Source organism: Schistocerca piceifrons, chromosome 1 (genome assembly GCF_021461385.2).
Source record: "Schistocerca piceifrons isolate TAMUIC-IGC-003096 chromosome 1, iqSchPice1.1, whole genome shotgun sequence".
Lineage (NCBI taxonomy): Eukaryota > Metazoa > Arthropoda > Insecta > Orthoptera > Acrididae > Schistocerca > Schistocerca piceifrons.
The window spans coordinates 931,238,369-931,264,992 of record NC_060138.1 but is presented as its reverse complement, the minus strand read 5'-3'; the positions used below and the strand labels follow the sequence as shown (position 1 = coordinate 931,264,992).

At 38.0% G+C, this 26,624-nt stretch overlaps 1 protein-coding gene across 4 annotated transcripts in view; it reads right to left on the bottom strand.

The window, feature by feature from the left end:
- The window catches only part of LOC124798396 (GATOR complex protein Iml1), a 547,410-nt gene that overhangs the window by 153,589 nt on the left and 367,197 nt on the right, over positions 1-26,624 (bottom strand). For all 4 annotated transcript variants that reach the window (XM_047262170.1, XM_047262989.1, XM_047263070.1 and 1 more), the window contains 2 exons: positions 19,039-19,200; positions 4,288-4,498 (listed from right to left, as the gene is read on the bottom strand). In XM_047262170.1, the coding sequence (XP_047118126.1) occupies positions 4,288-4,498; positions 19,039-19,200 (373 nt within the window). The remainder of the gene's footprint in view (positions 1-4,287; positions 4,499-19,038; positions 19,201-26,624) is intronic.

Here is a 26,624-nt window from a genome sequence, read left to right as displayed (position 1 = left end):
TAAATAACTAAAAACAAAAACAAAATATTTGCATTAAGTCACTTTTGTGTTTTATGGTTCCAGAATTCAAGACCAAGTAAACCTAGTTTCAAATATCATTCTATTCCAAGAACTTGATACAATAAATGCACAGCACAAGCAATTGTTTAAACATGAATTAAGTTGAACATAAATTAATTTTTGCAGTTTGAAACAGGAACATTATTGCAGAAATCCACAGTACCGAATGTTTACAGGACATGCCCAATGTCATTCAGAATGTGCAGTTAAGGTGGAACTAAGTAAGTTACAAAGTGTGGGAGTAATAACGCAAGGGCCTTCAAGCAGGCATTTATTCCACCGATATATCAGTCAATGCATTAAAGTATTAGTCAATGCACTATAAGAACACAATGTTAACTTAGGAACACTGTAGGTGGTGCAGAACTAGTATGTTTCCCTGACATGTCATGGCAGTAATGTGATGTGCATGTGTCAATTAGTTGTATGGAGTCAGCACAGTAAGATTGTGTCAATGTGTAGATGTAACAAAATAGTAGAAAGGAACTATTGTGTTTGGAAGGGCCTATGACCACACTGTGAAAGCAACCTGATTCATTGGTGTATCAATGTGCACTGTCAATGTGTCTACACGTAATAGTGTACTACTTTCAGCCATGTAACATGACATAAGAGAAGTAGTTGTAAAAAGACCCAAACTAACAAAGACCAGGGCAAGTACTTTGCTTTATCAATGACAGTTGGTCCAAATGTGACAAAAAAATGCTGCTGTCAGTGAATGCAGGTCCATTTCAACCAGTTTTGGAGTGAACTTAATGAAGCATGGAATGGGCACTTGGAGATAAGTACCTCACAAAAAAAGGCTTGTGTGACATGTAGTGTAATACCATAGAACTTACTGACACATACACATCACTGTCACGACATATGTCAGTGGAAGAGGGTCACTTATCAATTCTACACTAGCTACAATGTTCTTAAGTTAGCAATATTTTCTTATAATGTGTTGACTAATATTTTATCCAATGAGTTTATGTTGAGGTGGTATAGCAGTGAAATTTATTTATTTATTGTTCCGTGGGACCAAATTAAGGAGAAGTCTCCATGGTCACGGAACGAGTCAATACATGAAATTATAACACGATGGTAGAAACAGATAAAATGAAATATAAAAAAACATATTCAGGCGACAATTCGTTAGTTTAAATAAAGAAAATCAACAATGTAACACTGGAATTTGCTTAATTTTTTAGCTCTTCCAGGAGCTCCTCAACAGAATAGAAGGAGTGAGCCATGAGGAAACTCTTCAGTTTAGACTTAAAAGTGTTTGGGCTACTGCTAAGATTTTTGAGTTCTTGTGGTAGCTTATTGAAAATGGATGCAGCAGAATACTGCACTCCTTTCTGCACCAGAGTCAAGGAAGTGCATTCCACATGCAGATTTGATTTCTGCCTAGTATTAACTGAGTGAAAGCTGCTAACTCTTGGGAATAGGCTAATATTGCTAACAACAAACGACATTAAAGAAAATATATACTGTGAGGGCAATGTCAGAATTCCCAGACTATTGAATAAGGGTCGACAGGAGGTTCTCAAACTTAAACCACATACAGCTCAAACAGCCCGTTTTTGAGCCAAAAATACCCTCTTTGAATCAGAAGAATTACCCCAAAAAATAATGCCATACGACATAAGCGAATGAAAATATGCAAAGTAGACTACTTTTCGTGTTGAACTGTCACTTATTTCAGATACTGTTCTAATGGTAAATAATGCAGCATTTAGTTTCTGAACAAGATCCACAACAGCTTACTATCTATCCGAACGCCTAGGAACTTGAACTGTTCCGTCTCGCTTATAATATGCCCATTCTGTCTGATCAAAATATCGGTTCTTGTTGAATTGTGAGTTAGAAACTGTAAAAACTGAGTCTTACTGTGATTTAGCATCGAATTATTTTCCACAAGCCATGAACTTATTTCATGAACTACATTATTTGATACTGTTTCAATATTACACACAAGATCCTTCACTACTAAGCTGGTGTAATCAGCAAACAGAAATATTTTTGAATCACCTGTAATACTAGAAGGCATATCATTTATATAAATAAGAAACAGCAGTGGCCCCAGCACCGATCCTTGGGGAACGCCCCACTTAATGGTGCCCCATTGAGACTGAACATCACTACCACTCTCAATTATGCAGAGAATTACCTTCTGCTTTCTGTTCTTAAAGCAAGAGGCGAACCAATTGTAAGCTACTCCCCTTACTCCATAATGGTCCAATTTCTGCAGTAATATTTTGTGGTCAACACAGTCAAAAGCCTTCATTAAATCAAAGAAAACACCTAGCGTTCGCAACCTTTTATTTAATCTGTCCAAAAACTCACAGAGAAAAGAGAATATAGCATTTTCAGTTGTTAAACCATTTCTAAAACCAAACTGTACATCTGACAGCAAATTATGTGAATTTAAATGCTCCAGTAACCTTGTATATACACCCTCTCGATAACTTTAGCAAACACCGATGGCATAGAAACAGGTCTAAAATTGTCAACATTATCCCTGTCTCCCTTTTTATAAAGTGGCTTCACTAACGAGTACTTTAATCAGTCAGGAAACCGACCACTCCTAAAGGAAAAGTTACAGATATGGCTAACATTCATAGAGCAATACTTCAGTATTCTGCTAGATACCCCGTCATATCCATGAGAGTTCTTGGTCTTTAGTGATTTAATTATTAACTCAATCTCCCTCTTGTCAGTATCATGGAGGAGCATTTCAGGTAACAGTCTCAGAACACTTTTTTCTAAGAGCGCTATATGATTCCCTGTTGGGACTAGGTTTCTATTTAGTTCACCTGCTATATTCAGAAAGTGATTATTAAATACTGTACATATATGAGACTTATCAGTAACATGGACATTCCCACTACGCACTGATTCTATATCCTCAACCTGTCTCTGCAGACCAGCCACTTCCTTTACGACTGACCATATGGTTTTAATTTTATCCTGAGACTTAGCTATTCTATCTGCATACCACATACTTTTTGCCTTCCTAATAACATTTTTAAGCACCTTACAATACTGTTTGTAATGGGCTGCTGCATTTAGATTTTGACTGTTTCTAACGTTTTGATATAATTGCCACTTTGTTCCACAAGATATTCTTATCCCTCTAGTCAGCCACCCAGGCTGCCTGTTTGTGCTAGTACCCTGTTTTGAACATTCTAACGGAAAGAAACTTTCAAAGAGAACGAGAAAAGTCTTGAGAAAAGCATTATATTTATCATCTACTGTATCAGCGCTATAAACATCTTGCCACTCTTGTTCCTTGATAAGGTTTACAAAGGTCTCTACAGCAACTGGATCAACTTTCCTAAACAGTTGATAACTATATTTAGCATGTGTTGCAGCACAAAAGTCTTTTAGAGTTAAAATTTGTGCATCATGATCTGAAAGGCCATTCACCTTTTTGCTAACAGACTGCCCTTCTAGTAATGAGGAATGAACAAAAATGTTGTCTATGGTTGTTCTACTGTTCCCTTGCACTCTCATTGGAAAGAATACGGTTTGCATAAGATTATATGAATTAAGGAGGTCTACCAGCATCCTTTTCCTTGCACAATCACTTAGACAATTAATGTTGAAGTCACCACATATAACTAACTTTTTGTATTTCCTATAAAGCACTTGTGATTAGCTTATGTATTGTGACTGTACGAAGTCTGTTCAAAAAATTCCGGAAGATTCGTAATTTCGTGCCAATGGTGCATTGGAATGAAATTTGGTTGGCATCCCTCCCCACATGCCTGTGTTTAATGTGTAACTGCTGGAAGTTTCAGTGTTGTACATCTTTCAGTAATTGTTCAGTGTCATACTGAATAAATGTTATGTCACACAGTTTGTCAATTTTGAGATGGCAGAGTTGGAGTAGCAATGTGCGTTAAATTTTGTGTGAAACCAAGGAAAACCTTTACAGAGACACACCAAACACAGCAGGAAGCTTATAATGATGAGTGATTAACCCATTCTTGGTGTTACAAATGGTTCACATGGTTTAAAAATGGGCAGACAGAAGTTAAAGATGATACTCGTTCAGGATGCCAATGATGCTCATGTCAGGAATGTCAACAAAATTTTTATGTATCCACTTACATTATATCTGCATAAACTGATTATTTTCACTGAAATATTGGAATCCAATGGTTTTAGTTTCATGTTGTTCTCCTATATGAGTTTTTTATTTAGTTACTGTTAATTATAACAATCAAAGATACATACTGTTAGCAAATTCACTGCCTTTTCTTCATGGTTGATACCCTCCACATGGCTTATGAGCCACTGAACAGCATCAGCACTCACAAATGTGTTAGATGGTAAACTAGGATGATTTGTAAGGAATCCAACCCCAGTCTGCACATTCTTCATTGCATCCAGAATTTCCTGAATGGATGCATTACTTTTCAGGCGATGCGTAACTGTCTGGTTGACACTAAAATTGATGTAATACCACAATGTAGGGTATATATAAGATAAACATGTAAAAAAAAACATAAAATGAAAAATAACAAGTATTCCTGTGTTGTCTGATTTTTATAGCATTGAGTAGCTGCAAAACACAATATGTACTAGACAGAAAAGTAACAAGTACTATTTTTTATGATATTGCCTATGTACTACTGGCTTAAATTGTTGTTTAGTAGTTAGTGCTGCTGGCTTTTACAAGGAAGTCAGTAGTTCAATTTCCGGTGACTCCCTAAGTTTTTTCTGAGGTGAGAAGATCTAGAATGAAGTCCACTTAGCCTCATTAGGTGAAACAAGATACTGCTTGAAACACTATAACAGAAATGGCACCAAACTGAAAGGTTGAAAGTTATCAAATATTTATTAGTTTAGATCTTAATATATTTATTATTGAGCATCCTTAATTATTTGATGATATCACTACTGCATGCAAATCAAAGTTCACTTTGTAAGATTTAAGTCATTCTGACATTCCAGATGTCATAATGTTTACAAAAACAACACACTGGCTTGATGAGATCTCTTATTTTACTATCTTGATTCATGTTATGGTGGCATAGGGAGAATCCCACCAATGGAGAGTGATACAAAGTCCAGCAATTTCACACTGTCTATAGTTTTTTCTTTGTTTGTCAATTTGTGTCACTACATCACGAACACCCCCCCACCCCACCCCCCCCCCAACGCACACACACACTTCTCTTTTCTTTAAAAAATTGATGTTTTACAATGTAGTGAAATCTTGTAGTCTTTGGAACCAGTTTCTGTGTGGGGATGGGGAAGAGGTGAGATCCCACAGTTGACATCCGGTCAGGATGTGGTAGCTGCACTGTCTGTGAGCAGCTAGTGGTGTGGTGGGTGGTACAGGAGCAGTGACCTCTGCTGCCTCTGCATTCAAGTGTGCCAGCTTCAGCCACTCAACTGAAACCATTTAATTCTTTTTCTGTATTGAGTTTTAAAAGCGTGCAGTCCATGCTGCAGAATTTTTCACGATCCACTGAACGGTGGTATGAGAGGTGGATGGGCCAAGTCATCACCCCGGAAGGTATGCTGTAGAGGCCCTAGAGTATAAAAACATTCCCATGTATGTGTAACTACACCACAGAGGAGCATATCTGGGGCACCATTTCTCACACATTAACTCTGTCAAGGAGGCCAGTGGAGGGAGGTCAGAATACTTGTCGGTTAGTTCCACCAGCAGGCATAGCTCTTCACCGTATGTGAGTTGTGCTGGTGAATGTTACAGATCATCTTTGACTGTTGATCACAGGCTCAACTGGAAAAGCAGTACTGAACCCAACCATGTTATGATTGCATACATCAACGCCACCTTCAGGACATGGTGGAACCTCTCCACATATTACTGCTGGCAGGATGGTACCTGGTGGCATGTATGTGAAAACAGCCACATAGTTGTAGGTTTTCCTGAAGTAAGAATGCCATGAACTGCCACCACCTGTCAGTCAGATGGTATGTGCACACCAAACCTCACGATCCATACCTGTAAGATGATCTTCACCACCTTAGCTGCCATGATGTCTGTGACAGGAATGACCTCCGCCACCAGGTAAAGCAATCCACTAGCATTACCAGGTAACAGAAGCCACTGGAGCATGGAAAGGGACCTACAGGGTCTACAAGGACATGCCCAACTCTCACCAAAGGTGTGATGATGACTTCTTATGGCCAGGAAAATGGTGGTCAATTTTGCTCCGCTGACATTTGTTATATTGCTTTGCCCACATGCAGGAATTTCTGGCAATACTAGGCCACACCACCTTAACCTTCACAAGCTTCACCATAGCCTCTTCTCCTAGATGCAGGAGGTTACAAAAGGCTGATAAAAAATTCTCTGGAAGTTGCGCAATATGTAGACGTGTGTGCTAATGTGTGCCACATCGCACCATAGATATACATTTGCCTACTCTCGGTAATTGTAGATTTGAAATCTGCTGCTCCTGTAGTGCATCTAACTTCCTGTTCAGTGCGTGTGCAAGGGCGATGTGGTGCTGTCATACCATCCTAATACTGGTGTAGCTTCTGGATAAACAGTCAGTGGCAATGTTTTTGTGAGCACTCACGTGGCAGATATTGGTGGTAATCTTGGAAATAAACACCACCTGTTTGATCTATGGAAGTGAACCAATAAGTCAATTTTTTTTAAACAGTGTGGTTATGGAGGAATGGTCTGTGAAAGCCGTGAACTCTCTGCCTTCCACACACTTGCAGAAGAGCTTGACAGCCACATAGACATCATATAGCTAATGATCTATGGTGCTCCAGTTTCCTTGCCTCTCTGTTAACAGCAAGGGAAAGAATGCCAGGGGCTGCCATGTGCAGCAAGCGGAAGAATGCCAGGGACTGCCATATGTCAATGTGCTACTGGAAGGCAGCACCTACAGCGATCTGGTTTGCGTTGACCATAATAGCTGTTGGTGCATTTTCATGCAGATGATTCAGTAGTACAGCATGTGTGGCACACTCTTTTGCCAACTCAAACATGTTTATTGCTTCCTCACTCCAAGGCTCCTTCCTAGTAACTACTGTGTGTTCTCGCCAAAGCAATGTGGTCACTGGTGCCAGTAACAAAGCCACATGAGTTAGTTGAGCATACCTAACAACCATCTAAGGCCCTCGAATGTTCTTGGTCATGTCACTTCCTGGATAGTTCTGACTCATTCCACTAAAGGTAAGATGCCTGCTGTTGGCACCACAAATCCTAATAACTTGACAGCACCCAACTCAAAAATGCATCTAGCTGTGTTTACCACAACCCCTGCCTGTTCAAGTATATTTGATAAATTACCGTAGGTGCTTACAACGTTGTGCTGGAGAAAGAGAAAACATAAGGGTATCATCCATACAACAACATACATCCACTAGACTTTGGAGAACTTAGTGAATGAACTATTGCCACACTTAGGCAACATTTTTTAGCTCAAATGGCATGTACAAGTACTCATATAAACCAAAAGGGGTCATTATGGCAGTCTTTGCCATGTCCCCCAATTACACAGAACACTGTCACTCCAGCCAATTCATTGCTCACGTGCATTAATTTGGAGAACTGGGTATCTGTCAAGGATGGTTCTCTCATTCAGTATCCAGTAATTTCCCAGTCTCCACAGACCATCTCATTTGGTCCCATATGGAGGGGGGAGGCCTACTGTCTGTCCGAAGGGCACATGCTTCCATCCCCATGTCTCTCCATGTTAACTTTGGATGCAGTCAACTTCTTGTGCTTGAGATGGTTGGTTTTAGCCGCCACTGGTTGCCCCGGGTTCATACAGGTGATGTGTTGAATCTTTGGTCCCCTTTTATGCCTGTCACCTGACGGTGAAGTGAGGCTAGGGAACTAGTCTATGATTCTTCAAAACTTGTTCTCCTGCAAGGGGCTTGTGATGACAGCCTGAGCTATCAAGCCTCTCCCGACATCTATGAGTAATTGGAAAAGGTACAGGATGTGTGCAATTAGGAAATTCCACTTGATTGGCTCTGTTAGGCCTATGTCAACGCACAATCTCTTCTCACGGTATGTCGAAATGGGCATGTTATTAGTTGCTGTGATGTAGAGGGCAGCTGCCATACAGTTCAGCTGAGACTGTTGTCCTTGGTAAAATGTTGATGTTGGAATCAGTGTCCACAAAAACTTGACTATGCTATTTTGCCCATCATGAGTTATCTTTTTGATATTTTCTGTGAGCAAGTGAAACCAACATGAAAATGATCCATCAGTGAGGCTCTGCTTAGTGAGTATTGACCACTGCCAAATTACAGTTCTTCGAAACTGAAGGTTTCACAGCAAGGTGAGGCAGTAATGTAACTGCAGCACATGTTTATCATATCCTTGTTTGGGACTGGCAGAAAAATGTTGTTGTTGCCCTATGTGTGTGTGTGTGTGTGTGTGTGTGTGTGTGTGTGTTACACTATTGCTACTGCCTGAAATCCCACTGCTGGAGATGCACGCAGAGAAATCACCATGCCTGAGAACAGAGACGATGATGCAGGGGATGATGTGGACATCTTGGCACATTGTACATATGCACCAAGGACAAAAACATGAATGAATGACTACAAAGTAGGTCAGACCCCCCATAGCAAGTGATTGTTGTGCAATAGCTAGGTGGGGGATATCTTTTCTTGTCCATTGTCCCCCATTAATCTGTGTGGCCTGTATTCCAGTAAGTATCTGAAGTACTTGATGAGACAGACTTTAAGTGCTGTGTAGCTATGCATGTTTGAAGTATCCTCTGCAAAAACTGTCCAAGCTTCACTTAAGTGACCAAAGACACAATGGAATTGTAAGGTGTCACCCTGTATGTTGCATGCCTTCCACATGTTGGAACCAGAATTCTGGTCTTGAGGTCAACAGCAACGGCAGTTTAATGTTTTGCGTGTTCCTACCTTGTGAAGCCGTTTGCTGAGGCTGTTGATCTTGCAGAGTACCTTTCACATTATTGTTGGCTAGTTGCGAAGTGTTGTCATCATACTCTGTTCTTATGTAATCTCCATTTTCTGAATTCATAGTGACACATTTTGTGCAAGGTCACCACTGAAGGTTGGTCACTAAAGGTGGAGATAATCCATTGGAGAACGTATAGGCATGCTGTAACACCTTTAATTTCACACTATATCTCAGAACAAAATTCAACATCACAACAAAGAGAATTGTGCAAATAGAAAGTGATCCAAAGTCCTTCAGTTACATCTATTTCATAATGTCTTTAGTTTGTTGCTTGTTTTTCGATAAGTGATGCTACAATGTCCCAAATCTCTTCCTGTCTTGTGTTTATCTTCTCATTTTTGTATACTAATCATGTTCTCTATAATTAGCCCATACCCACCTGAGCTATCTCATCACCTGGCAAGATTTACTAGTCCACACATAGATTCCCTGTAACCTGATTTAAATCCTCTGGTTCCAAATGAGCATGTAAGCCGAAGTTGTTTGATCTTGGAATGAGTCACTACATAATTCACAGAAAGCTAATATGAAAATTTGAAAACATAAATAGAAAGCAACAAAAATGAAAAGAAATACAATAAAAAAATATTTAATAATGTACAATAAATAACACATTAGAGTGCAAGGCGTCAGTACTCTCAAACTAAACTACTGCAAAAAACTTCTTTACAGGATAAAAGAAGTGTGCCACAGGGCAGACTTGTGACTTATTGTTTGATTTGAAAAATTGATAGTTTATCACCCACATTTTTCAGCTCTTTTGGAAGTTCACTGAAAATTACGCCTGACGGATATACTTTTCGCTACAATGGTTAAAAAAAGTGTCATCATTAAAGTGCAAACAATTTTTCTGTCCAATGATTTAACCTATTTTTCCCAGTACTCCTTTGTTTTGTACTTTACCAATCAATTTAATTTTTAGTATGATTCTGTAGTATCAACGTCAATTACTACTGTTGTTTCCCCAATGTCTGTATTTTACTTGCATAAAATGCTGTGCTCCATATTCACAGTTTTAAAAACATCAGCATCAATTACATGTGAATATTTGATATTATTGCAGCTCCACTGGTAAAGAAAGGTTTCATCATGTGTGCCCATCAGTTTCTTAGTCGTCTTCGCAACTTACTTCATATGTAGCATTATTATTTCATTACTTCACCTATGCTTTCTCCCATTTTTATGCATGGAAGTCATTATGGAGCTCTCTCCAGGTTTAATTGTTTAGTTCTGCATTGCATTCCACTTCTGTCTCCTGAACTACCATTCACACCCTTGTTTAGCACAGTGGTCACTTATAGGGAATAATTTCCACTTAATGTCATTTTTTTCTTATATTTAACTATTGTAGTTCCACAAGTAAACCTTTCTCTTTATTCTTTTGAATATCAGTCTATTATTTATTACTTCAGAAATGATTCAAACTGATTTTTTCTATTTTAAGCTTCACAATCTACTGAAAGCTACTGACATATTAATGCTGAAATAGATGGCACAGACATTCCGAATGAAAGAATGGAGAACTTTGAAAAAATATTCAACTGAAAACTATTGAATGAAATACTGAATGCATTTATACAAATGGGAAATCTGAAGAAGGAAAAAAGCTGGAGGTAGCTGAAATGTCGTTTTACAGTTCAGTGGCAAAAATTAAGTGGTTCTAGAAGGATTAGATCATGAGAAATAGTTTAGATGTCTAATTACTAATGTTTTATTTCTTTATACTCATTAACAAATTTCTTTTGCGAAGTATGAACATTCCGTATCAAAGGTAACTGTCAATACCATCAACCAGATCTTTTATGCAAATCGTAAAAAGCAGTGGACCTATTACTTTCTGCTGTTCCAATGATTTCTGACAGATGATGGATAATAATGGTGCTATATTTGTAGCATAGTCAACATAAAATCTTACGGGGATACCGTCTGGACCAGATGCCTTCCTGGTGTCTAAGGATCTTAGCTGTTTTACAATCCCAGATACACTGAACACTATGTCAGCCATCCTTGCCTTTGTTTGACAATTGAAAGGAGGAATGGTGCTGCAGTCCTCCACTGTAAATGAGTTTTTGAAAGCTAGGTTTAGAATTTTGGCCTTCTGTTTATCATCATCCATTACATTACCCATACACTCAGCAAGAGAAGGTATTGAATTATTTGTAGCATTCATAGATTTTACATACAACCAAAATTTTTGGGGGTTATTTTTAGAATATGCAGATAAAATATTGCTTTCAAATTCATTAAAACAATCTCTCATTGACCTTTTGACAACTGCTTTCATTTCACATAATTTCTGTTCGTCAGCGGGGCAATGACTAGTTTTAAAATGGTGCAAAATTCTCTGCTTTCTCAGCAACTTCCTAATATGTTTTTTGAACCAAGTTGGATCCTATCCCTCCTCTATATTTTTGCTAGGCACATATTACTCTATACCTCTAAATTCTGACCAAATGATTCAAATATAAAGAAGCCCACTTTACTTATAAAATTATTCTTCATAAAACAATGAATAGCGACAGAAATTTATAAACTATTTCTGCATGTCTGTATTTTTCAAGATACATGCAGCAATCTCCAGGTACTTCTCATCAATAGCCAACAGCTTTGCCTGAAGATGACAAGAAGGTATTCCATCAAACTATTGTAGCTTCAGTGACATGCCTGAGAATCCCTCTGTATTAACAATGACAGTAATAGCTCATTTTCCAGGTATCAATGGCTCAGAGCAATACTACTTTAATTACAATTTGGGAGAAAATGAAGCTACAATGAAACTGCGTTGTCCAAGCTAATGTTTTATCTGTGAAACAAAAAAATTGTAACTGCTTCTTTTACTGATCCATCATGCAAAGGAGATGATTGAACATGGTAACCTGACAATCCCATACATTTTTATTTTAATACAATCGCAACTGCTGTTAGAGTCCTTTTGCATTTATACCTTCAGCAACTTGTGTGGCCTTTTATCCTAACTGCTTTTACAATTTTGTTTCATTGAACAAACAAATGAAGTTTATATACCACAGCACAACCTTTTGTCATTATAATGCATGGGAAAAGTGGTTAACTGAAGCAGGAGATGGAAATTAAAGCTTTTTATCTATTCTGTGTTGTGTTTATTGTCTAATATCACCCAACCATCAGCATCGTAATTATAATTACTGTATTTGAATGACCATATTGTAGGTACTGTGGTGAAAATCATTGACTCAGGTTACAGCACGATGTATTGTGTTGTATATAGTCTAACCTAGCTTCCATTTTGTCTTTTGGTTGACCCTGTATAATGAGCTATGCCAGATTTATGTTACAAATTACTTTAGAAAAGGCAATAGAGGACAATTTTCTGCAACCAGCTTCTTAATCAGAGAACACAAGCTATGGAGGAGTAGTTTGTAAGAGTAGTCTTTCGTCTAAAAAGCAAGCAAGCAACAATCAAGAAGGTAATAATATGGCTGTAGGCTAAGCACTACAGCACAGGATGGGCTAAGATATTATTTATATTTATATTTATATTATTATTATTATTATTTTTATTATTATTATTTCTTTCCTTTCTCAGACGTTATGTCTTTCTGTATATTTGTTGTATTGGGTATGGATATTTCGATTAGTTGTGTTAATTTCTTCTTTTTATTGGTGAGTATGATGTCAGGTTTGTTATGTGGTGTTGTTTTATCTGTTATAATGGTTCTGTTTCAGTATAATTTGTATTCATCATTCTCCAGTACATTTTGTGGTGCATACTTGTATGTGAGAATGTGTTGTTTTATTAGTTTATGTTGTATGGCAAGTTGTTGATTTATTATTTTTGCTACATTTTCATGTCTTCTGGGGTATTCTGTATTTCCCAGTATTGTACATCTGCTTGTGATGTGATCTACTGTTTCTATTTGTTGTTTGCAAAGTCTACATTTATCTGTTGTGGTATTGGGATCTTTAATAATATGCTCGCTGTAATATCTGGTGTTTATTGTTTGATCTTGCATTGCAATCATGAATCCTGTGTGGCTGTGTTAGATGATACGGGTGCTTACCATGCAGTGTTTTCTTTTTCCAATTTACTTTCTTTGTATATGTTGATGTTATGTGATATAAAGCGTTGTAGAAGTGGTTATGAAATTTCAGTGGTGTAGCAGATGTATTTATATGAGTGATTGCTTTGTGTACTTTGCTACTTTCTGCTCGTTCTATAAAGAATTTTATTAAATTGTCTATCTGTCCGTAATGTAGGTTTTTTATGTTGATAAATCCCCTTCCTCCTTCCTTTCTGCTTAATGTAAATCTTTCTGTTGCTGAATGTATGTGATGTATTCTATATTTGTGGCTTTGTGATCATGTAAGTGTATTGAGTGCTTCTAGGTCTGTGTTACTCCATTTCATTACTCCAAATGAGTAGGCCAATATTGGTATAGGATAAATATTTATAGCTTTTGTCTTGTTTCTTGCTGTCAATTCTGTTTTCAGTATTTTTGTTAGTCTATGTCTACATTTTTCTTTTAGTTCTTCTTTAATATTTGTATTATCTATTCCTATTTTTTGTCTGTATCCTAGATATTTATAGGCATATGTTTTTTCCATCGCTTCTATGCAGTTGCTGTGGTTATCCAATATGTAATCTTCTTGTTTAGTGTGTTTTCCCTTGACTATGCTATTTTTCTTACATTTGTCTGTTCCAAAAGCCATATTTATATCATTGCTGAATACTTCTGTTATCTTTAGTAATTGGTTGAGTTGTTGATTTGTTGCTGCTAGTAGTTTTAGATCATCCATGTATAGCAAATGTGTGACTTTGTGTTGGTATGTTCCAATAATATTGTATCCATAATTTGAATTATTTAGCATGTTGGATAGTGGGTTCAGAGCAAGGCAGAGCCAAAAAGGACTTAATGAGTCTCTTTGGTATATTCCACGCTTAATCTGTATTGGCTGTGATGTGGTATTATTTGATTTTGTTTGGATATTAAGTGTGGTTTTCCAATTTTTCATTACTATGTTTAGGAACTGTATCAATTTAGGATCTAATTTGTATATTTCCAATATTTTTATTAACCATGAGTGGGGTACACTATAAAAAGCTTTCTGGTAATCAATGTATGCGTAGTGTAGTGACCTTTGTTTGGTTTTAGCTTGATATGTCACCTCTGCATCTATTATCAGTTGCTCTTTACATCCTCGTGCTCCTTTGCAACAGCCTTTTTGTTCTTCATTTATAATTTTGTTCTGTGTTGTATGTGTCATTAATTTCTGTGTAATGACTGAAGTTCATATTTTGTATATTGTTGGTAGGCATGCTATGGGGTGATATTTACCTGGGTTTGCAGTGTCTGCTTGATCTTTAGGTTTCAGATAAGTTATTCCATGTGTAAGTGTATCAGGGAATGTGTAGGGTCTGCAATGTAACTGTTAAATAATTTAGTTAGATATGCATGTGTTGAGGTGAACTTCTTTAGCCAGAAATTTGTTTATCTTTTCCAGGGGCTTTCCAATTGTGAGTAGAATTAATTGCTTGGGTGACTTCATGTTGCAAAATTATCACTTCAGGCATTTGTGGTATCATCTTGTATGTGTCTGTTTCTGCTTGTATCCACCGTGCATGCCTGTTATGTTGTACCGGGTTTGACCATATGTTGCTCCAGAAGTGTTCCATGTCTGTTATGTTTGGTGGATTGTCTATTTTAATGTGTGTGTTATCTATTGTCTGGTAAAATTTCTTTTGGTTTGTATTGAATGTTTGGTTTTGTTTTCTTCTATTTTCACTTTTTTTGTCTTCTAAGTCCTTTTGCCTATGCTTGTAATTTCTGCTTCTTTTCATCTAATTGCTCTAGCGCTTCTTGTTGTGAGATTTTACCTAACCTTTTTAGTTTTTTGTCTGATATTTCATTTCTTATAAATTGTGTTAGCTGTCCAATATATTTCTCAGTTTTTCTATTCTGATCTGTAGCCTGTGTTGCCATGCTGGTTTTGTGGGTTTCTTGTGTGTGTTGGTTGGTTCTGATCTCTGCCTAGTGTGTATATTTAGTGTAGTGAGTGCGCCTATATAAATCAGTAGTTGTAACTCTTCCATAGTTGTATTTTCATTTATTTTGTTGTGTATGATTGTGTTGATAGTTTTTATTGTTTTTCAACTTGTGGGTTATTTGGTGGTCTATGCAAGAATGGGCTAATGTCTGTATTTGTGTCTTTTGTATTCTATATATGTCAGCTGAAAATTTTCTTCTATATCTAACATGTGTGTCATTTCGTGTTCTATTTGTGCTTGTTCTGGTGGCTGTCTTAAGATTTCGATTTCCTCTGACTGTTTAATTGATGCGTGTTGTTCTTTGTTTGTTTGCTCTGGGATGTTTGAGTCCATTACTGTTTTTTCTTCTTCTTCTGATTGCACATTATTTTGTTCCAGTATTTGTTGTACTTGTTGTTTGAGGTTTTCTAATTCTGACTGGGGTATCCTGTTATTTTTAATTATTACACGAATCTGATCAGCTAGTCGTTGTTCTGTTAAAAAAATTTAATTCTGGGTATCTGGTAATAAATGTTGTGTATACTTGTGATCTGTATCCAGTTGTGTTGGTTCCTAAGTTTGTTGCTTGGTAATAACAGAACATGAGGTGTCGGTTAACTTCATCTGACCATCTCATCCTCTGTCTTTGTTTTCCTTCTAGAGTGGTTGCAGGAAGCATATCCTGCAAAACACCTCTATTTGGATTTTAATCATTTTCCATGTGGCTAGCAGTGTCATTGCCATTGTGGACGGCCGTAGAATTCAAGTGTCATCCCCGACCATGACAGCGCTTGTCCGAGGCTTCATTAGTTCTGTCCTGAACCGACTAATCACACTAAAAGGGGGGTTAGCCCTATTAGTGGTTTGTTCTTTTCATCGCCTTTTACGACTGGCAGAACATACCGGAGGCCTATCTTTTCCTGGGTCTCCACGGGTTTTATTATTTACGGGTATTATTATTATTATTATTATTATTATTATTAATTAGATGCTGAAGAGGGCAACAGTGGTGATTCTTCTGCAGAAGACATTCCAGTGTCTGATGATTCATCAGAATATCAGCCATAACATCATTCTCAGAGTGAGGATGGTTTAGAAATTACAGACAGGAAATGTGATTATCTAAGTTAGCTGATTATGAAAATTCAGTGGGTAAAAAAATATTTGGAAAAACTAGTACAGAAGGTGTAGCGAATGAGAGCAAATGTGGCATGTGCACTAATCATCTACAAACATCAGATGACATTATTGAATGCATAAGAAACCATTGACATTAATTTGATAAGTAGAAACACACAACATCAGATAGGACAGTTCATGGAAATACATAAATAGCATGCTCAATGTTCGAAAGATGTGTAGAATGAACACTCAGAGCTGCCAAGAGGAAGGAGAGGAACATGCGTCACCTTGGAGGTATGCACATGTTTTCAACACAGAATAAAATCTTAGGTTTTTCAAACCCTACAAAAGATGCATTTGATGTGTGTGAGGACTGCAAGAAAGGTGATAAGGAAATAAGACATCTGAAAAAAAAAAAGGTCACAGCTTGAACAGAACAAGATTCTGACAAGCTAAAAGCGCAAACTGACAGTACATTTCCATATGATTGATTTACGGTAGGTACTCAAAGACTCCACATTGTGAAGTGTCCTTGTTCTTTTATGAAAGAAAGCTGGGATCCTGCAGTTTGACTGTCTGCAACAGAGTTGTCCAACATCAGGCCTGTGAGCCACATTGCGGACCGCGGATGAAGACTGTGGCCCACCATAGCGCGACAACGTTGTTTTTCAGACCAGTAGTAACTGAGGAAAATTTTTTAAAATTAACCTTCTTTATCAATTGTGTGAGGGCTCAAACAAACATGTATGTACAAGGAGGGGGTGGTTGACTACCTGTTAACCTACTAGTTGTCCTCTTCCACACCTGCTACCTACCGCGCATTTCCCACCAACGGTACATGAGCATACTACGATGGCCACAGAAGAGACGCATAATCACCATCCACACTCTCAGAGTGAAGTTGCAGAATTTTATAAAAACATGTACAAAATCTGATGAATATCCCAATCTATTCCAGTTAGCACTTCAAATGGTGTCCTTACTCAGAAGCACATATATCTTCAAGCAGTTGTCCTCATACATGAAAAATGTAAAATCTAAAATGATATCTTCAATAACAGACAGACAGCTGAGTGGATGAATATATCTCCAAACATCATGCAAATATGCAAGGAAAGAGAAAGACAGAGAGAGAGTTATATGTCTCTCTAAGTTTACATTTCATTAATTTTATTTTTCATTAATTTTAAGTTTGTAATATTCTAATGAAAGTACATATTGCATGTCAACTGAGAAAATTTGTGTTTTATTCCCATGGGTTTAATTCCTTTACAAAATCATTTTTGGTCTGGCCTGACACAGTGGTAAAAGTTAATAATGTGGCCCACTTTGAAATTTACTTGGACACCCCTGATCTACAACATGCAAATACAAAAGGAGATTTGCTTAATTTGGCACAAGAGAACTGTATGTAGAGGAAGCACAGGCACAGCTAGCTGCATCTACAAATTCCTAAAGCAGCAAAGTGAGACTGGCTACAAAAATATTTCTTTCTTCTCTGACAATTGCAGAGGTCAGAACCAAAATGGAATTATGTATTTATGTATCTGTACAGTGTGAGTACTCTAGTAACTGATTCAATTACCCATAAGTTTCTTGAGAAGGCACGCATCCAAAATGAAGCAGATAGTATGTACAGTGTTACCGAGAGTACGAAAACAGACATGAACATTTATGTGCTACAGCAGTGGTACACTCTAGTTGCCACAGCCAAGAAAAATGGTAAGAGGTGTGATGTACTTGATTTCTTTGATTCCAAAGGGGTTTCAAAGATCTGAAACTGCTACAGTTTACAATGGAGAAAGGGCAAGATGGTCAGATAACATCAGAGTAATAATGGTGAGGAAGGAAGAACCATGGATGATGTCATTTAAATATGAATTTATACCAGACTATGATACAATTGATTCAATGCATAAATTTCAAGGTCGCAGGCTAAGTATAGAGTATGCTGTAGAGGACTTGCCATATGTAAATCATCACCATTGCCACTTTCAGAGAAAAAGTTTTCTGACTTGATGCTCCTATGTCAAAAGAACATTATCACAACGGTTTACCCTGAATTCTGTCACAATCTGAAACATGAGGAAGCTTGTAATATTGAAGAAGAAGATGAATTGAGTGTTAAAACTATTTCAATTTCATTTTCCTTGGAAACTATTTTTTTTGTGTTGTGCTTGTATATTGTCATATTCATATGTTAGAAAGATTTGGAAATAATAAATGTCATAGAGGCATTGTTACTGCCAACAGAATTTATGAAATAAAGATGTTCACTTTTGTAGCCACATGCTAATGTAGTACATTTTCAGTGAAATTGATCCTGACATTAATGTGATACATCAATACATTTATCAATAATTGCATCTCTAAAATAGCTTCTGGTACATTGTTTTGTTATAAGGTACTTAATAACAATGGAACAACAAAACATTCTAAGCAGCAGTTGCAAGTGTACATTTCCAGGATGATTTCTGCAAAATACTATAACTTTCAATTTATCATACTGTTAAGTTTAAGAAGTGTTAATCGCCATATAACAATGGCTTTATGAGTCAACAGTCAGTCCACAATATAGTTCATATCAGTGCAATGATTATTGATATGTAGACTCCATTCTTAAATAATGACAGAAAAGTTCATTTTAATGTGAAAGTAAGCATTATCTCTGCAGCTCAGCAATAAATTGATCACTATGGTTTAGTACTTAAGTGAACAAACAAACAAACAAACTCCCTTAACTTCATTCAGATACATTCATAAAAATTTATTAATAAAGTACATCTGAAACAGAATCTCTGTATGAAGCGCAACAAATACAACAACGTAAAACTCACAAATGATCTTGTAGAAAGACACAGTAAAATCAAATAAGGTTATGATCAACAAATTAAAATAAATTGTGCACGAAGAATACCTGTCATCAGCATTATCTTGGGACTCTACAGATGACTCAAATGCAAATGTCTGTGGAAAGATATTTTTATTTTCATTTACAGCTGCTTCACTAGCTGGTGAGATTCGTCCACTCGTATTCATTCCTTCAGCTTTTATTCGCTCCATTACTTTTGATCCAGATCTAGAAACAAAAAAAAGACATTTAGAAATGCAGCTTTCTAGGTGCGCATTTTCCTTCCGTGAAAGTATGTCCCAACCTTCCTTCCAAAAGACCAATATTAAAAGTAACATCAACCTGCACCATGAAAAGCGGACAGAAGGAAAAGCAGCTGGAAATAGAATGACACCCACATTTTACAAAATTATATTTAGAACTCAAAAATTAATAAAAAATAGTACATGGATAGAGTCAATGACTTTTGTTACACTGCTTTAATGAATACAGCAGTGATGTGTACATTATTACTCGCTGGATTACAACACTGACACAGATAGCAGACAAGTATTATCTCTCTGTATAGAACAGAAGCTAGATGAAGAGCAAAAATAAATAGCAATGTACCATACCCATTGATCAACTAAGTTCCAATACCGCATGCCGAGCTATATGCAAGAAAGGAGATAAGATTGTAGAAACAAACCTCAAAATTCCAGATTAAAGGGGCTAACATTAACTAAATTTTATTATTGCACTCTACTCACATCCCACTGTTCTTATCCACTCCTGAAACTGGTTTCTGAGACACTTACCTATAATGTCTTGCATCTTTTCTTACCTTTTTTTCTGTTTTGGCTTTTTGCTTCTTCTAATAATGAAACCCACAGGTTTGCCTTTAACTCGCTCACTGTGCAAGTGTCAGACTAAAAAATTTAAGAAGGTATGCATATTATTCCAGCTAAAGGAGCAACTGAAGATAACACTGCATTTCAGATATACACAAGTCAAAAATATTTTGCATCGCCCATTTATTTCAGGACATTTTTGTAGTTATGAAATTGTCTGATGGGGATTTTTCACAGCACTCCTGAACAATGTCAATTTGTGGGAGTGGAACATTCTCATACTTGGATGCAGGCTTGAATCCATCTAAGCATATCATCGATGAGATCATCAAACTTGCTTGGGTCTACATTGTCCCGGTCCACATTGTCTCATTCTTCAAAGGAGATTCTCCATAAGTCGTGCAGAGTACATGTATGTTGTAGACAGCATAAAACAGCTTGTTTCATTTATTCCTACACATCTTCGACTGGGTAATGTTTGGGAAACAGGCAGGCAACTCCTTTCTGGTGCTCCTAGTGTGCTGAAGGAACGTTTTCATGATAATAGCACAATAGTATATGAGTTATCACCCATCAAGAAGAAATTGTCATCATTGGTCGTGCTTATTGTTACCATGTGTATGTTTACAAACAACACCAGTGGCGGCCTTCCAATCAGTACAAGAACAATAACAATAGCAACATATGTCCAAGACATATCAGGGTGATGCAAAACTATTGTTGATGTGTGTACATAGTTCTACTAACAGCTACTGACTTTATCATGTGTCACAACTCACCTTAGAATTAAGTTGAAAATGATGAACAGAACACTCAGAGGGAAGCTGTGTATTGCTTAGTTTTACAGCCGTGGAGTGACTGTCGTCCCATAGGTAATTGTAAAGGTTATATACTAGGTGACTAGTGTCATGTTAATGTATAACAATTATATGCATCTAATAACAGCATAAAGCTATCTCAGAAGATAGTCGATAAGTAGGCATAGGGTCAATTTTAAATAAACATATCAAAGCAGCTCTCTCCACAAATGAAATAAGAACCTAAACCATACATAACTTCTAAAATAAATAAACATCTGCAAATGGGAGAATCAGTAAATGAGCTGTACAAGTACAGACAAACAAATGACTACAGTTACAGATAAAATGAATGATTTATTAAAGAGAAAGTGGTTTAGCAAGTCAAGAATGTATTGGTCCACCTCTGGTCCTTATGCAAGCATTTCTACAACTTGGCCCTGATTAATACAATTGTTGATGTTCTCCTGAGGTATAGCTAGACAAATTCTGTTCAACTGGCATGAGCTGATGCATAGGCCTTGCCCATAATGCTCCGAACATTCTCAACTGAAGAGAGAGACAGCAACCTAGCTGGCCAAGGTGGGGTTTGGCAAGCATGAAGATAAGCAGCAGAAACTCCCACTGAGGGCAGGGCAACAAAATGGGATGTAGAATGCTGTTGACGTAATACTGTACTGGAAGGGTGCCATGGATGACAACCAAAGGGGTCCTGATATGAAAAATGGGAAGACTGGATGAAAACATGTCCGGAGATGCCCTGGACAGCTGTGGGGTACCAATTGGTTGTCATCCATGGCACACTTACAGACAGCAGTATTCTGTGCCCCGTTTTGTTGCCCTTCATGGCAAGTCAACCCGAACTTACATTTCAACAAGATAATACCCACCAGCACACGGGAAGAGTCTCTACTGCTTGTTTTTGTGATTGCCAAACCCTATCTTGGTCAGCAAGGTCATCAGTCTCTCCCAAAATGAGGTCTGGAGCATTATGGGCAGGGTCCTCCAACTAGGTTATGATTTTGAAAATCTATTTGGCCCGTTGGACAGGATCTGGCAAGATATCCCTCATGAGAACATCCAACAACTCTGTCAATTGGTGCCAAGCTTGAGAGCTGCTTGCGTAAGGGCCAGAGATGGGCAAATGCTTTATTGACTTGCTCAGTTTGTTAAGATCTTTCTCTTGAATAAATCACCTAATTTTTCTAAAATTTTAATCACTTTTTTATCTGTAGATGTACATACACCAGCTGAGTCACTGTTCCCAGTCTTGGTAACAGCACTGAAAGGCTTCAGCTGGTAGGGGCCTTAACATGTTGATCACATTCTTTTGTGTTGATCACATTCTTTCAAATGGTTCAAATGGCTCTGAGCACTATGGGACTTAAGATCTGAGGTCATCAGTCCCCTAGAACTTAGAACCACTTAAACCAAATTAACATAAGGACATCACACACATCCGTTCCCGAGGCAGGATTCAAACCTGCGACCGTAGCAGTCGCGCGGTTCAGGACTGCAGCGCCTAGAACCGCGTGGCCACCGCGGTCGGCCGATCACGTTGTTTGGAATATTCTCCAGAGTCCCAAAATTACATCCTTTTACGATTCACATTTTCGGGGACAGAAAAACTTTACAAGGACTTTGATCCAGAGAAAAAAAAGGGGGGGGGGGGGGAGGGGGTGGAACAACAGGAATGCAGTTTGAGCTCAAAAATTCCATGATTGTAGTGGCCATGTGACATGGGGCATTGTCATAATGCAGCATCCATTTGTTTGCAATGCCTGGTATAACTCAATTCACTCTTTTCTTGAGCCTAGCAAGAACATCTTTATAAAACACTTGGTTGACAATCTGTCCATGAGGAACAAATTATTTATGCATGATATCCGTACTGTCAAAAAGCAAATCATTTTTTAGAAGTTGAAGGTCTCCCTGAGAGAGAGTTATTTTCTACATCTACATCAATTCTCCGCAAGACACCTGATGGAGTGTGGCGGAGGGTACCTTGAGTACCTCTATCGGCTCTCCCTTCTATTACAGTCTCGTATTGTTCGTGGAAAGAAAGATTGTTGGTATGCCTCTGTGTGGGCTCTAATCTCTCTGATTTTATCCTCATGATCTCTTCATGAGATATACGTACGAGCAAGCAATATACTGCTTCACTGCTCGGTGAAGGTGTGTTCTCGAAAATTCAACATAAGCCAGTACCGAGCTACTGAGCGTCTTTCTTGCAGAATCTTCCACTGGAGTTTATCTATCATCTCTGTAATGTTTTTGTGATTACTAAATGATCCTGTAATGAAGCGCACTGCTCTCCATTGGATCTTCTCTCTCTCTTCTATCAACCCTATCTGGTACGGATCCCACACCGGTGAGCAGTATTCAAGCAGTGGGTGAACAAGTGTACTGTAACCAACTTCCTTTGTTTTCGGACTGCATTTTCTTAGGATTCTTCCAATGAATATCAGTCTGGTATCTGCTTTACCAACAATTAATTTTATATGGTCTTTCCATTTTAAATCACTCCTAATGCCTACTCCCAGATAATTTATGGAATTAACTGCTTCCAGTTGCTAACCTGCTATATTGTAGCTAAATGATAAAGGATCTTTCTTTCTATGTACTCGCAGCACATTACACTTGTCTACATTGAGATTCAATTGCCATTCCCTGTACCATGCGTCAATTCATTGCAGATCCTCTTGCATTTCAGTACAATTTTCCATAGTTACAACCTCTCGATATACTACAGTATCATCCGCAAAAAGCCTCAGTGAACTTCCGATGTTATCCACAAGGTCATTTATATATATTGTGAACAGTAACGGTCCTACGACATTCCCCTGCGGCTCACCTGAAATCACTCTTACTTCGAAAGACTTCTCTCCATTGAGAATGACATGCTGCATTCTGTTATCTAGGAACTCTCCAAACCAATCATACAACTGGTCTGATAGACCATATGCTCTTACTTTGTTCATTAAATGACTGCGGGGAACTGTATCAAACACCTTGTGGAAGTCAAGAAACATGGCATCTACGTGGGAACCCGTGTTTCACACGATCGTCTTTTTCGAAAACCCATGCTGATGCCGACAGAGTAGATTTCTAGTCTCCAGAAAAGTCATTATACTCGAACATAATACATGTTACAAAATTCTGCAACTGATCAACGTTAGCAATATAGGTCTCTAGTTCTGCACATCTGTTTGACATCCATTCTTGAAAACGGGGATGACCTGTGCCCTTTTCCAATCTTTTGGAATGCTACACTCTTCTAGAGACCTACGGTACACCGCTGCAAGAAGGGGGGCAAGTTCCTTAGCATACTCTGTGTAAAATTGAACTGGTATCCCATCAGGTCCAGCGGCCTTTCCTCTTTTGAGCGATTTTAATTGTTTTTCTATACCTCTGTCATCTATTTCGATATCTACCATTTTGTCATCTGTGCGGCAATCTAGAGAAGGAACTTCAGTGCAGTCTTACTCTGTGAAACAGCTTTTGAAAAAGACATTTAGTATTTTGGCCTTTAGTCTGTCATCATCTGTTTCAGTACCATTTTGGTCACAGAGTGTCTAGACATTTTGTTTTGATCCACCTACCGGTTTGACATAAGACCAAAATTGCTTAGGGTTTCTGCCAAGTCAGTACATAGAACTTTACTTTCAAATTCGTTGTACACCTCTGGCATAGCCGTCCTCACGCTACATTTCGCTTCATATAATTTTTGTTTGTCTGTTTGCTGTGAAGTTCCCTTTGCTTCCAAAGCTGTTGTCTAACTCGGTTGTTGTACCACGGTGGCTCTTTTCCATCTCTTATGATCTTGCTTGGCACATATTCATCTAATGCATATTGTACAATGGTTTTGAACTTTGTCCACTGATCCTCAACACTATCTGTACTTGAGATAAAACTTTTGTTTTGAGCTGTCAAGTACTCTGAAATCTGCTTTTTGTCACTTTTGCTAAACAGACAAATCTTCCTACCTTTTTTAATATTTCTATTTACGGCTGAAATCACCAATGCTGTAACCGCTTTATGATCGCTGATTCCCTGTTCTGCATAAACTGTTTCAAATAGTTCGGGTCTGTTTGTCACCAGAAGGTCTAATATGTTATCGTCATGAGTCAGTTTTCTGTTTAACTGCTCTAGGTAGTTTTCAGACAATGCACTTAAAAAAATTTCACTGGATTCTTTGTCCCTGCCACCCATTATAAATGTTTGAGTCTCCCAGTCAATATCTGGTAAATTAAAATCTCCCCACCAAAACTGCACCAGACCCCCCCCCCCCCCCCACTGCCGCTACACTACGAGGCAGCAGCCTGAAGACGGCTGACTGTGGCCATCAGCATGCTCAGTTGTTCGCAAACAGTGGCCAGCTCCTCCTGCGTCCATACACAGCAGTCACACATCCTCTCCATCCTAAGAAATCAACAATTAACTGTAGAAAGTTAAGTAATCAACTTTTAACTAGGCTGCTAATTCACTAAAGGTGAATGATAGCTGACTAAACTGTGGGTACTACACACTTCTTGTAGAAAACAATGAAAGTAAGCACTAACTGTCTCTGGACTGTATTCAAAACAAACACGAAATCTCTGGAACGCTATTACTAATACTCGAAAATTAAAGCTCCCTAAAAGCCAAAACACATGGAAAAAGAAGTGACAAGTAAGAAAAACACAGGTAATACCTAAATTTACATAGCTTGCTGCAGAGGAGATGTGAAGCAGACGGCATTCCCAAAATGATATGTTTCAGTGATGAACTTGTGCTCTCTAAAAGATATGTTCCCCATAGGCCTGTTTCAACTTTTCAAAGGTCACACTCGAGATTCCCCAATTTGTTGTGATTCGAGAATTTCTACATAAATTCTGGAACAACTCGACCATCTGCCGCCTCGGACACGCGATGTTTTAAAGATAAGTGAGAGAGAGAGAGAGAGAGAGAGAGAGAGAGAGAGAGAGAGAGAGAGAGAGAGCCTATTTACTGCACAACACATGTCTGTGTGTGCAGGATTGATGTTTATCGTGGAAAGACAAGAGTTGCATCAGACGAACAACGCCAACTAGTGTTTGCTGCTCGTGCCATAGAATCTGTGTGGAGGATGCAAGGAGTAACTGTATTATTCCTTGTCGATCGAATAAGTGTAATTGTTACAAACAACTGAAACATGATTTGTCTAGAGACTCTTACTTATTCTTGGTGTTAGACTTGCTAGAAGAAAGACCAGTTTTTTGAATTTCCAAGTGGTTCTAAAACCAAACTCGTTTGTAAATGATAATCAAATGGGTTAAAAGCTTGAAATACAAGAAGACAGGAACATTTACACGTGAAATGCGAGAACGTTATTCTGCATAATCCAATACATCATTAATTGGTGAAAACATATAGTTTGTATATTTACTCCACACATTCTATCGTCAGAAATCATTAGAACGTGATGACCGACATGATCAGGACTTGAAGAAAGAGGAATTTTGAAACGAAATCAAGATAAAAAGATATTGTGAGATGCCATAGCAACCATTTGTAACAAGACAGGGAAATTGTTTAGCAGAGTTGGATTCTGTATAAACGGTAAAAAGGGGTGAAAATTAATAAATACCATACAGAAAAGACACAAAGAAAATCTCAACAGTTTAGACTAAGAAGAGTTACGACGAGATCTATTCGGCGACGAAGATCCAGTGTGGAGAGTAAGCAGCCCTCACACACATTACAGGGGCATGGACCCCATAACCAGTAACTGATGTCAACGACGCCAGCTGCTGCTCGCCGGTGCTGACTACAAATCCGTTCACCGACACCAATGCTGAAACCAACCTTTAACACTGCCGGTGCCTGTGCTGTTCACTGGTGCTGATTCCACACCTGCTCACCGACGCAGCCTAAAACTCTACACCAGGTGAGCGAAAGACAATTTGAGTGTGAAGTTAAGGATACTGTTCAAAATAGACTGTCAGTATAGTTATTAAAGAGGTGGATTTTTTAAAATGATAACTCAATCTAAAAGTAAGAAAAC